This window comes from Lactuca virosa, chromosome 7 (genome assembly GCF_052849685.1).
Source record: "Lactuca virosa cultivar CGN04683 chromosome 7, Lactuca_virosa_CGN04683_v6, whole genome shotgun sequence".
In the NCBI taxonomy this organism is placed as follows: Eukaryota; Viridiplantae; Streptophyta; class Magnoliopsida; order Asterales; family Asteraceae; genus Lactuca; species Lactuca virosa.
The window spans coordinates 31,625,479-31,639,236 of NC_136432.1; the positions used below are offsets into that span (position 1 = coordinate 31,625,479).

Genomic DNA, 13,758 nt, shown 5'->3' on the forward strand with positions numbered 1-13,758 from the left:
AAAAATCATGACGTACAGAACATGTCTAAAAATGCTTGTCAAGATTTTTTTTTTTTTTATATTTAAAAACTACAATATACAAAAGGGTGATCGTAATTGTATATAACAAACTTAATCTCATTTGATTTTTTGTCTTTTCTTTTCTTAAATGTGTCATTTTTTCCAAACAATCCATCTAAGCTAGTATTCCCAATCAAATTGCTAATACTTGACACTTTATTTATAAACCGAGGACAAACATGCAGGAAAACCTTAAACAAAGCTTGAATAGATTAAAGATATATAACAAAATAAACAATGTACTTTGATCAAGAAATCCAACAAAACGTTTTCAAGTAAATATATAGCCCACATATAAAGTACTCGCAGCAAACAGCAAAAATATTCATCATAAAGCTTTTCAAAAAGGAAAGATCATGAAGGAAGACTCAAATACCATTTGTTTGTTCCCACCAATCTAAACAAATCTGCATCAATTTTCGACTTGCATCTCACTGGGATTCTGCTTTTGATCTAAGTCCACAGGCTCTTGATCATACTTGAACAGTGAAAGTTTGGAACTAAATATGGCTTCACACCTCCTGAAGAAATTAACAGAGCAAGTAGCACATCAGGAAATACAGTTTCTAATATTACAAGCACTCCGTTAAACAAAATTCCACATGATTCTTAGTGTTATATATAAAGATGTCAAAATGACCAAAGATACCTTTTATATAATAGAAAAAACCTAGATGCCACGACCCACGTAATGGGCTTCCGTTATAGTTATGTTTAATTAATATTTGTTTGGAGAGAAATAAATTCTCTAGATTGAACGTAAAATAAGCTATAAGCACCTATATATATAGGATAGGTAATATAAGGAAAGCATTATATAAAATACCCCTAATATAAGAAAAGCATTACACTATGAAATCATGCAATAAAAAGAAAGTAACCTCTTCAAAGCTTGTGTGATTTCACTAATGGCACTCAAAAAGTATAAACGAGTGGCACTTTTGGCCAATGAATCCTGCAGTCGAGAAAGATGATCCAACCACCCCTCAGCTTCAATACATTCATCGTTAACCTGCCAAAAAACATAAAGTGGAAGATAAAGTACATAAAAGCCCTCCTCATCCTCATCAAAAAAAGTGCTTGAAAGTTTGTCCACAGAGCTAGACAATACCTTTTTTTTGTGACTAGGAGGCAGTGAATTTGCAGCCAAATGATTTTCTTGAATACATGTTCGCAGAGCTTTTGTTGCTTCTTTTCTAGCAATCTCATCCTTGTATCTAATTTCAATTGGATCCAATAACTACATAAACAAATATGTGATTGCTAAATGTGTTAAGGCTGTTTCGCAAGTAAATTAATTAACGGCTTTAAAATTTGCATATATGTAAACACCTTTGTGAGATCTTTAAGTCTTCTAATATAGACTGTTTCAGATTCATCATCTCCCTCTTCATATAGCCAGTCTTCAGTTTTTTGCAGAGTTTCAAAGATAATCTCCACCTCTGAATCTGTAGTCACGCTCCGGTAAGAACTCAGAAGCTAATTTAAAAAAAAAAAAAAAAAAAAAAAGTGTCAGTTTGTATGCAATCCATTTAATCAAAATTTAAGTTTTACACAAACTTTTTTTAATGACTACCAACAAAAATAATAAAAGTACCTTGCTACGAGTGTCATAGATAAAAGACTCGAGGGTGTTTCTTTTTTCTTTAGTTTTCTCCACCTTTATGGCATGCTCTGCAAACATTTGTGCTCTCTTTTGAGCTACACGTATCTCATCTAGAGTAGTCCAGACACAATAATTTCCAGAAACTTCAAGGTTCCTGGCACGACCCCATCTTGCTTCCTCAGCCTGCATGGTGAAATGTTGTCACAAGCAATTTTGGATGAGGACTACTGAGTTTGATAAGTTTTTGCATTTGTATAAGGGTTAAATTCAAAAAATAGCAAAGTACTATAAATGTTTTGTTTATTATAGCATCATACGTCGCTTCTTCCTAATACAGTATTAACTTTTAAAAATCTACTCTTTTATATATAGCAATGTCATCCGTACATAAAGCAACTGTTGCTGCTATATTGGGTAGATTTTTTTGAAGTGTAGTGTCATAAAGGGCCAACATATGGTAAGGAATTAATTGTACATCAATAGAAAATGATTAGAAATAAATACAATTTCAATAAAGCCTATGTTTCTCTTTATCTTTTCATAATGATAATTTAAAGTGTGCATGATTTCACTTACATAACGTTCAGTAGACGATCGAGAACTAGAAAATCTACGATAAGCAGCATTAATTGGCAAAAAACGGCTGGCCTTTATCCCCCATTGCCATGAGTACCGAATAGACTTTTTACTTGAAGGGTGTTTATGTTCTATAAACTGAAACTATTAGCAAAGAAGAGAACGATATTATGTTCAACATTTGGGCAATGTGGGAAACAAGCAATACTTACTGATGCAGATTCTATTTCAACAATCCCATGGATGTTAAGATGCACTTTAACTTTGACCAACACTTTTTCTGCACCAGAAGCTTGAGATGGACCGATCTAAACAAATATTTAACAATTAACTCAAGATGTGAATGGGAAAAAGTAAATCAAGTGTAAGTAATACAATATTAAATATAACATATATACACAAACACACACACACACACATAAAACTTTTACCATGAAATAACCAGCTTCACGTGATATTCCAGCAGGGAAATCCGTCTTGTTGAGATAGAAAACATGACAATGAGATGTAGTATTTCCTTGGTATGTGACTGTTTTATTACTTGGAAATGGACTGCCTTTTGGAAATAATGTAAATTCATGGCGTCTTTTACCATCATCAAAACAAACTCCTGTTGAGTAAGGAAATGAATCCTGAACCTACAAAGATAAGAAAAAAAAATAGCATAAACCCTTATCTTCATAAACGGTATCTTAAAACATAGTACCAAAAAAGATATATTAATTAGATAAAAACCTTATAATCTTTGACTTGGCAAGTTGGGCTAAGCATTGCACAAGCAAGAGCGCATCCTCTAGCAACACATTCACTTCCATTTAGTGTTCTCATTGGTTCTTTATCAAAAATTGAAGCTATCTTTCTCGTAATAGAAGGTATGCGGGACCCAGAACCAACAAGCTCAATGGTATCTATCTTATCTGCACCTAGACCAGAGTCCTTTATGGCCTTACAACAAGCATCCATAACTCTTTCTAGCAACTCCACTGACAAGTTCTCAAACTCTTCCCTCTTTATCAATCCATTCACATCTTTATCATCAACTAGAAAATCAATACTAAGTGGTGCTTCCGCATTGGCACTTAGAATTTTCTTTAACTTCTCACACGACGCCCTAAGCCTCATAGAAGCACGAGCATTTGAGTAAACATCTATATCGTGTTGTTCTTTGAATTGTGTTGCAAAATGTCTAAATAACACTTCATCAAAATCTCTACCTCCCAGGTTCGGATCAAACGAATGGGACAATATTGTCATTTTCCCTTCTTCAAAAGCAACAACCGTTACCTGAGTGTCAGAATGCCCAATGTCTACGAATATAACATTAGTTGTTTTTTCATCAGAAAAATCAGTCTTGTACATTCCATACCCTAATGCAATTGCAGTACAATCATGCATTAACTTCAAAGGTCTTAAACCGGCAATAAGAGCAGCATTAATATACTCACGCCTTTGCAAGTCTGTAAAATATGATGGAATCCCAATCACACAGTCTTCAACAGGTGACTCAAGATTCTTCTCTGTCAATTGCTTCAAATGTGCAAACAACATCCCCAAAATTTCCACTGGCTTAAAAGTCCATGTCTTTTTCATGTACTCTAAATGGATCAAAACACCACCACGAGGTCCTTCACTGGTCTGGAAAGGTAGCAACTTAAGATCTGCTTGCACATTCGGTTCATTATATAGCTTTCCAATCAATCTCTTGATCTGAGAAATGGTTGATTTTGGAAACTTAGTAGCAAATGCAGCCCCTGCAGAACCCAAAAACCTTTGCTTCTCACCAAATGAGACCACAGCAGGCGTCTCACGTTTAGATTCATCATTCAACAACACATCAATCCCACCACGCTTTGCAACTGCTACAGCACAGTTTTCATTCCCGATGTCAAACCCAACCACACTCATTCTGAAATCGCACAAAAACACGAGAATACTCCTCAAAAAGTCAGCACTGATGAAGATCCTTACCAAACCCTAGTTCATATATAAACTACTTCATACAAAATAAATTAAACATAAACAACAGTAAAGCACTATATCTCGCAGAATCCCGTTTTATGAGTAATGATTACTCAAAACCTAAATCAGTAATATATATTCTTAAACTAATCATATACATACACAAACTTAGATCATTCCGTAGCCAACCGCATATACGGCGCAAAATCAAATATAATGATCAAAATATCAAAATATGAACATCGATCTAACGTAGGATTAAGATGAAATTAAGGTGTACCTGCTTCAAGTGTGAGTTTTTGTAAAAGAATGTATGTGGAAAACCGAAAACAGAAAGTATTCGTAAAAAAGGAAGCCGAGTAGTCGTCGAAATTAAAATTCAACGTCGTTTTTGAATATGAATCGTCATGTTGATTTACTAGCAATAAATAACGTTTTGACTGGTGAGTTTTGGCGCGCCCTGGTTGGGACTATCAAAATAAAAAAATCCAAGTTGGATAGACTGGTGGAGACGAACCGACTATATTCGATTCAATAGTACTCCGATCATGGGCCGGTGACCTTAAGGGCTCAAATTTATTTGTTAGGTCAAATAAAGATCTAAAGCAAGGCTGGTAGTAAAAAGGTTTCTATAAAAGGAAAGGATCAATTATATGAAGTGCTAATGCCATAAAAACCCTCAAATTTTCAAAAAATATTTTGTTATATCCTAAGTCCATTTTTATGTCCACAAAAACCGCACATTTGGGCAAAAATTGTCATAATTGCCCTATTTTCCGATTTTACCCTTCTATGGCATTAGGGGGTGTATGGTTCAGTGGTTTGTTGTTCAGTAATTGTCACCCAAACACCCCTGCCCTCTTGCTCGATTTCTATTGCTGCTGGAGACCAAAATCAACTCCACCGGTGAGCTTCCTGCCGAGAGAAAACGAGCCAGAAACCCACCGGCTGCCATCTCCTGCTCACCACCGTTCCAACACCTCATTCGATTGTTGAGCAGACCGAAGAGCACCCCCTGAAGATCGATGCTCCCCTCTGAATCGAACCTCAAGTCCAATGAATCGAACGATGTAAATTTCTTCCCCGGAATTCCACCCTCATTTCTCCCAACCACTGCCATGAAACCCAACTCTTGTCGTCGCCCCTGATTGTTTATCAGATGCATACTTCTACGACTTTACCCACTTCCCACCGCTGCCCTTAATTGTTCATCACCATCATCTCCTTCACCTTAGAGCAAAAAAAAATCTAAGTTTTGGTTTAGGTTTAATTTCAAGTTTGTGCATTTATGTTGCTAACCACGATTTTGATTTCATTTGTGGTTTTTGAGTTTAAATTTTGGGTATCAATTTATCATAGTTGAGTTTAATTTTTAGGTTTTAGCACCCATGACATCATTTTGGGCACTGAGTTTTGATATGGGTAAGAAAGGGAGGTGGTAGTGGTGGACGATGTCAATGTAGATGTGGTGGCGGTGGTGGATTTCATGGATGGTAGCAGTGATGTTTGATATTTGATGGTGACGGTGATGCATATCACGTGGTGGTGGTTTCTGAGTTACGAATGGATGATCTTGTTCATGGGAATTGATTCCTTGAGACCAAACAGAGATTGTTAAATGGAATTTTATTGATTCAATATATGAATTTCGTTGAGTATGAATGACATATCTTTGAGCTTCTATGGTGATGAACAACAAACCACTGAACCAAACACCCCCCAATGCCATAGAAGGGTAAAATCGGAAAATAAGGCAATTATGACAATTTTTGCCCAAATGTGCGGTTTTTGTGGACATAAAATTGGACTTAGGATATAACCGAACATTTCTTGAAAACTTGAGGGTTTTTATGACATTAGCCCTTATATGAATTATTTTTAGCCTGTTGTTAAATACTCTACAAAACAATTTGGGTTTCATTGGCCATGGTTAATGAACTTAGACAAAACTTCAAAAATGGTCCCTGTGGTTTTCGAAAATATCAAGTTTGATCCCTAAGTTCAAAAAACCTCACGGATCGTCCCTGTGGTTTCAAAACTTTTAACAAATGGTCCTTTCGTTAACTACGTTAGCTTTTGACCGTTAAGTGAAGGGCATTTCGGTCATTTCACTACTACAGGGACCATTTATGAAGTTTTGCCTCATTTAAAAAAAAGAAATATATATATATAATTATTTAATATAAAGGTGGCTCACCCACCCACCTCTATCTCTCTCTCTCTCTCTAAACAACCAAGAAACCACCATAACCCACCACCCAAAACCACCCTTATACCTCCTTCTTCTGATCAAAAACGTCACCCCAAACACCACCTCACATCTCCCTCTCATCTGTTTCTGCCCAGAAAAAGGAAGGAAGAGGTGGCATCCACCTTGCTGCCACCAAACTGCCACCACCCCACCCTTCACTGCTACCACCGGAGAGCACATCCCCAACCCTTTGTTGCTGCTGTTTTCGATCACCACAGCTCTCTCCCTCATTTCATTTGTTTTCTCTGGTAATTTTAAGCAAGAAAGAAGAAGCAGAAGGCCACCGAAGCAGCCTCCTACAGTCCAACGCCACCTCCTGCCGCTGCATTAAAAATCACCCGCCACCTCACTTTCTCACTAGAAAAACCACCCCTTAGCTGCTTAGTGACCTTCTCCACACTCCCTTAATTGAATACAGTCGAAGGAAGCAAGAACAGGGCATCAGAAGAGCACCGGAGTGGCCTCCTGCCACCCCCGTCGTTGTTCCAAATCACCGCCATCACCACATGTGCGGCTGCTGCTACTCCACCATCATTCAATATAATCCTGAATTTGGTCGGCCGGTGAGATACGAACGAGAGGGAAATAGCAGTGGGTGGATATTTGGTTTCGTTCTGATGTTCGTGAGACGGAAAAGAAAACGAGAGAGAGAGAGAGATAGATAGATAGATAGAGAGAGAGAGAGAGAGAGAGAGAGAGAGATGGGTGGGTGGGTGGGCCCCCTTTATATTAAATAATTATATATTTTTTTCTTTTTTTTAAATGAGGCAAAACTTCATAAATGGTCCTTGTAGTAGTGAAATGACCGAAATGCCCTTCACTTAACGGCCAAAAGCTAACGGAGTTAACGAAAAGGACCATTTGTTAAAAGTTTTGAAACCACGGGGACGATCCGTGAGGTTTTTTGAACTTAGGGATTAAACTTGATATTTTCGAAAACCACAGGGACCATTTTTGAAGTTTTGTCATGAACTTAATTTGGAGTTTGAGTAGTTTGAAGTCAAAATTGCATTTTTCATGGTACCATGAAAAAAAAAATTTATGTCTCAACCAGATGGGTTCCTTGACGATAAAAAAATTATCATGTCCTTGTTGAAGAAAATTTTTTATGGCTTGAAATGCTCGCCAAGACAATGGTACAAAAGATTTGATTCATTTATGATTTCTCATGGCTAATTGGCTATGATCAAAACCAAAGTGATAATTATGTCTACTTGAAGAGATTGTATGATGGGTCCTACATATAATTGTTTTTATATATACTTGGACAATTTTATTCCTAAACGAAGAACATACATGTGGAAATACAAGGAACAAAGCTTGAATAATGATAAAAAAAAAAAACAAACAAACACCAACAGGGGCTGCATTTTTCTATCCCCTAAACCAAAGTGTTTTCAAAAGTAGAACTGTCTAATAATATATGAATTGCCAAATACCAACAGATGCATTGTAAAGTTTTCAAAATAGAAAGCTAAAGATCATGAAGGAAACTAGAATATATTGTTGTGTTTGATCCCACCAATCTAAAGAGATCTACATCAACAATCATCTTGAACGCCATCTGGATTGTCATGCTTTTCGTCAGAGTCCACGGGTTCATCACATTTGGGAAGTGAAGGTTTGGATGTCATCATGACTTGGCACCTCCTGAAGAAATTAACAGTTACATTTTGCAGCTTCTAAGAACAAAAGCAATGCACTAAAGGCATTTGCACATGTTATTTATGATATCCAAAATTACCAAATTATGTTTTCTATAAACTAACAATGCCACCACCCATGTAATGGGCTTCCATTATCACGTACTCTAGACTTAATGTGAGTTTTAGGTTACTATACAAACTAAGTTAAGCTCCTATTATATCCCTAAGATACATAATACAAGAAAAGTATCATCCCCCAAATATCCATATATACCTGATATAATAGAAAATAATACAATTAAAGTCAACAATTATGCTCGAGCTCAACTAAAATTTAACGAGTTTTAGGTGAATCGATTCATGTTAGTACAACAAGCCAATTCGTTGAAACTAACCTCTTAAAAGTTTTTGTGATTCCACTAATGGCAGTTGAGCAGTATATGGAGATGGCATTCTTGGCCAATGAATCATGTAGTTGAGAAATATGAGTCAACCAACCTGCCAGAAAAAAAAAATACGTGACAATTATTTGACAGAAAAAGTATAATCGCCAAAACTACAGATTATACCTCCTCTTTCTGCATAGGTGGCAGTAAATCTGCAGCCTCACGGTTTTCTTGAATACAAGTTTGCAGAGCTTTTTTTGCTTCTTTTCTAGCCATTTCATCCTTGTATCTATTTTCAATTGGATCCAACAACTGCATAAACAAACATGATTAGATACGTATTGCACGTTGTTTCAAAAGGAAATCAACGGTTTAAAAGTTGCATATACTTTTTTCAGATCTTCAAGTTTTCCGATATAGACTTGTTCAGTTTCATCATCACCATCTTCATATAGCCACTCTTCAGTTTCTTGCAGATTTTTTAAGATGATCTCCTGCTCTGAATCTGTGGTGAAGCTCCGGTAGCAACTCAGAAGCTAACTTACATAAAAAAGAAAAAAAATTGTAATGATTACCAACACAAACAATATATAAATCTTTGCAAAGTGCATTAATCATGTTATAATTAATATCCCGATAGAAATTACAAGTACCTTGCTTCGAGTGTCATAGATGAAAGACTCGAGGGTATTTCTTTTATCCTTAGTTTGCTCCACCTTTATGTCTTGTTGTGCCAAAAACTGTTCTCTCTCTTGAGCTTCATGTAGTTCATCTCTTGTCATCACAACATCTAAAAACTCAGAAACTGCAAGGCTCTGCCTCCTGGACCAACCCCTTCTTGCTTCTTCATCCTGCATGGTGAAAACAATGTTGTGTCATGCATGCATGGTTTATATATGCAGTTAAAACTATATATAGCTTTAGCTTCCCTTAAAAACTACAATACTTACCATTGCATGTTCTATTTCAACAATTCCGTCGATGTTAAGATGCACTTTCACAATTCCCTTCGCTTTTTCCTCACCAGCGGTTTCAGATGGACCCACCTTAAAAAATACTTATCGATTAATCCAATATATGAAAGGGAAAAACCATATATACCAAGTGTAAGAACAAATGCCTAGCAAAATATTGTAACACACACACACACACATATATGAAAGTTTTACCATGAAATAACCAACATGAGGTGATATTCCAGCAGGGAAGTCCTTGTTGGTGTAGAGGACTTGATAATAATTTGTAGTATCTACACTGAAACGAATCAGACTATCGTTTGGAAATGGACTGCCTTTGGGAAAAAGCATAAGTCTTGTTTTTCTTTTGTTTTCAGCGTTATCTAAGCCTATTGAGTAGGGAAATAAATCCTGAACCTGCAAACAATAAGAAAATATAACGTAAATCTTTAGAAAGATAATATCAGTATATTTTCGATGACAATGCTTAAGGGTAGTGCATGCAAAACGCTATAATATATTCCCATTGAGTTTTGTTCAAAGGCAGAAAACTCGAGAGAAGGCGATACAAACAATCGTCATGAAAAAGAGTACCTGACACTCAATATAATTGAGGGTGTTCGAGTAAAATTTTATTAATTATATGTAGCTGCCTTCTATTGATTAGTTCCCTTATATATTATAAGTTTCCCATTTACTAGTTGTTAACAAAGTTTCCTGATTAATAAGTTATAAAACTATTTTCGTAAAAGGTAGCTAGAGAAAAAAACCTTATAATCTTGAACGCGAAAAGCTGGGCTAAGCATTGCACAACGAAGAGCACATCCTCTAGCAACACATTCGCTACCATTTAATGTTCTCATTGGTTCTTTACCAAAAACTGAAGTTAACTTTCTCATAATAGCAGGTATGCGGGATCCAGAGCCAACAAGCTCAATACTATGTATATCACCAATCTTTACACCAGCATCCTCTCCAGCCTTGCAGAAGGCAACCCTAACCCTTTCAAGCAATTCTAATGACAGATTCTCAAACTCTTCCCTCGTTATGAATCCATTCAAATCTTTATCATCAATCAGACAATCAATGCTAAGTGGTGCTTCCGCATTGGCACTTAGAACTTTCTTTAACTTTCCACATGACGCCCTAAGCCTTATAGAAGCACGAGCATTTGAGTAAACATCTATATCGTGTTGTTCTTTAAATTGTGTTGCAAAATGTTTGAACAAGACTTCATCAAAATCTCTACCTCCCAAGTGCTGATCAAAATAATGTGACAATATTCTCATTCTCCCCTTTCTAAATGCAGCAAAAGTCACCTGAGTGTCAGAGTGCCCAATGTCTACAAATACAACAATAGTTGGTCCTTCACCAGAGAAATCAGTCTTGTACATACCATAACCTAATGCAATAGCAGTACAATCATGCATTAACGGCAAAGGTCTTAAACCCGCCATAAAAGCAGCATAAAGATACTCACGCCTTTGCAAGTCTGTAAAATATGATGGAATCCCAATCACACAGTCTACAACAGGGGACTCAAGATTCTTCTCTGTCAATTGCTTCAAATGTGCAAACAACATCCCCAAAATCTCCACAGGCATAAAAGTCCATGTCTTACCCAAATACTCTAAATGGATCAAAACACCACCATGTGGGCCCTCAGTGGTCTCAAAAGGTAGCAACTTAAGCTCTTCTTGCACACTCGGTTCCTTATATTTTCTTCCAATCAACCTCTTAATCTGAGAAATGGTTGATTTTGGAAACTTAGTAGCAAATGCAGCCCCTGCAGAACCCAAGAACCTTTGCTTCTCACCAAATGAGACCACAGCAGGCGTCTCACGTTTAGATTCATCATTCAACAACACATCAATCCCACCGTTCTTCGCAACTGCTATAGCACAGTTTTCATTCCCGATATCAAACCCAACCACACTCATTCTAGATTCTCGCAAACACACAGTTATGCTCTTCAAAAGATCAACGATTACAATACTTACCAACACCTAATTCATTCAAACAAACAATCAGTTCATATAAAACATAAAAGTCGTAAACATAACTATAAACATTTTACCAGTAGAATTTTGTAACCTAGTTCACTAATTAATCGATATTCTTAAACTCGGGCCGAGATTGTTAGAGTACCCAAACCATCCACATATGTACACAAACTTCGATCGTTGGGCAGTAAACAACGCGCAAAATCAATTATCAATATCAAAATATGATCATTATATCAAATGTAGTATTAAGATGAAAGAGGCGTACCTTCTTGAATCTGTGAGTTTTTGTGAAAAATATGTGTTAACTTAATTCGTAAGATAGAACTTAGAGGTCGAGTAGTCTTCGGAAAATCCTGATCGTTTTTCGAATTTGAATCGTGATTAAGATAGCGTTTATTATGGGGTGGATTTTGGCGCCCTGATTTGTACTAACAAAATCGTAAATGCCAGCTGGGATAGACATGGGACATTGATACGAACCGACTAGTTCGGTTCAATGGGATTTATTACCAAATAAGTTAGTATATCTTTGATATATATCTCTCTCTCTTTGTTAAACCATTATAAACATAGGGTATTCAGCAAAACTAGCTGGTAGCAAATAAAGGAAAGCGGATAGCGGGAAGCGGGTAGGGTTTTGTTAAACGCTACGTGAGGTAACTTTTCGATGTTGAAGCGTTTTTTTAAACTAACGTTAAAAGCTTGTAGTGTCAAATGAGACTTTTTGTTCAAAACGGAACGTTTTATCAATCGTTGAAAGCTATAAGCTCTTAAACGCTCCCAAACGTTCTGTGTCAAACACATCTTATATCTATGTATTTTAAAATGTAAGGTTTGTTCTAGTTTATATTAAACTAAAATATTAGAATGGTTGATTTGTTTATTTATTAGTTAATACTAATAGTAATTATCACATTGTGTTTTAATCTAGGGTGAAACTCAGGCATACCAATGGGTGGGGTAGTTTGGACGATGGTACAGGGCCTCCAATTTTTTTATATATTTTATTATGTTGGTATAGAAAAAACATGATATACCATGTATAGTGGTTGAATGCAAAAAAAAAAAATCACCAGAGAAAACAAGGGGGTGTGCGATTCTTCTGAAATAATCATCGTATTAGGCCTCTCGCCACCATTGATCGAAGGGCTCTATGATTCGTTTTAAGTTTTGTTGATGATTGATGCTAGTAACTTGTATTGAATCACCAATGTGTCATCCCTTCGCCCTTAAAGTGGTTGATTCCATCTCCACAGATGGAAAAAATAGGATTTGGAACCTTAGTTGGTGAAGAGTTGTACTCTAGCATTGATGACTTCTATATAAGCTTGAGATTAAACTTGAAACTAAGTGATTTCAGGGTTAATATATGAGTAATTATTTGAAATCGTGATTTGATTGTTATGTGTTTCCAATGGGACTTGTGGAAGTTATGGAATTGAGTGATTTTCTAAATAAGTTAAATCACTTATGGTTCTTGATTCAATCAAATGAAACTAAAAGTTTTTAGAAATTTGAAATATATTAATCATTGTAGCAAGCTCATAATCACCATAAGTGTGTCTAAGAATCACCATAAGTGTGTCTAAGAGTCACAACTCCAATGTAACGGAATCGTGATTGGGGAATTGAAATGGAATGAAGTTAAGTACTTAAGTTAGCTATATAAGGATCGTCAAGATCACTTGGTGATGAAAAAGTAAACTAGAAACTCGTAATATGTCGTTAGAAACTTAACTCTTTAAGTAACAAGTTGAAGTTGTTTAAGTGTATACTTGAACTCAATTGACATTAAGAACTTAAGATAGTAAGACACGTTTGAGTTATGGAAAAATTTGTATTGAATACTGATATTTAGACTTGTTTGTACCATTATTAATCATTGGTTAAGTTATATAATGAATAGGGGGAAATGACCAAAGTATAATGCCAAACACGAAAATCAACATTTTATGTGTTGGGCGGGGCTAAAATTAGGTCGGCCCAAACGAATCCGAGCAGGTTTGGGATCTAAGAAATTCCAAAAATATTTGTATCTTTAGTTTGGCTTAACCCTATGCCTAGGGGTGAGCATATTAACCGAAAAAACTAATCAAAACCAAATTAACCGAAATAATCAAACCACTACCAAAAAAAATTGGTGCGGTTTCTATTTTTGATTAACCAAATACATATGGTTCGGGTATGGTTTTTATCCAAAACTAAACCATTAAAAATTGAACCAAACAAACAATATTAATAAATATTTTTAATATAATATAATATTAAATATATGGTATGTAATTATATTTCGAATTGAAAATTTAAAGGGT

At 35.9% G+C, this 13,758-nt stretch overlaps 2 protein-coding genes across 2 annotated transcripts; both read right to left on the reverse strand.

Annotated features, from left to right (window-relative positions):
* Positions 1-354: 354 nt before the first annotated feature.
* Positions 355-4,579, reverse strand: LOC145125755 (heat shock 70 kDa protein 16-like). The gene is made up of 9 exons (XM_079061176.1): positions 4,482-4,579; positions 2,978-4,148; positions 2,674-2,880; positions 2,442-2,550; positions 1,658-1,839; positions 1,393-1,539; positions 1,172-1,300; positions 942-1,072; positions 355-581 (listed from the first exon to the last, which is right to left on the reverse strand). Exons 2-9 carry the CDS (start codon positions 4,145-4,147, stop codon positions 473-475), a joined length of 2,184 nt encoding a protein of 727 aa, XP_078917302.1. The 5' UTR covers position 4,148; positions 4,482-4,579; the 3' UTR covers positions 355-472.
* A 994-nt stretch (positions 4,580-5,573) lies between these two features.
* Positions 5,574-11,380, reverse strand: LOC145126511 (heat shock 70 kDa protein 16-like). Its single transcript, XM_079061869.1, has 9 exons — positions 10,211-11,380; positions 9,654-9,857; positions 9,423-9,530; positions 9,138-9,335; positions 8,874-9,020; positions 8,666-8,796; positions 8,494-8,616; positions 6,478-6,774; positions 5,574-5,904 (listed from the first exon to the last, which is right to left on the reverse strand). The coding sequence occupies exons 1-9, from the start codon at positions 11,378-11,380 to the stop codon at positions 5,574-5,576; spliced, it is 2,709 nt and encodes a 902-aa protein (XP_078917995.1).
* Between the last annotated feature and the right edge of the window lie 2,378 nt (positions 11,381-13,758).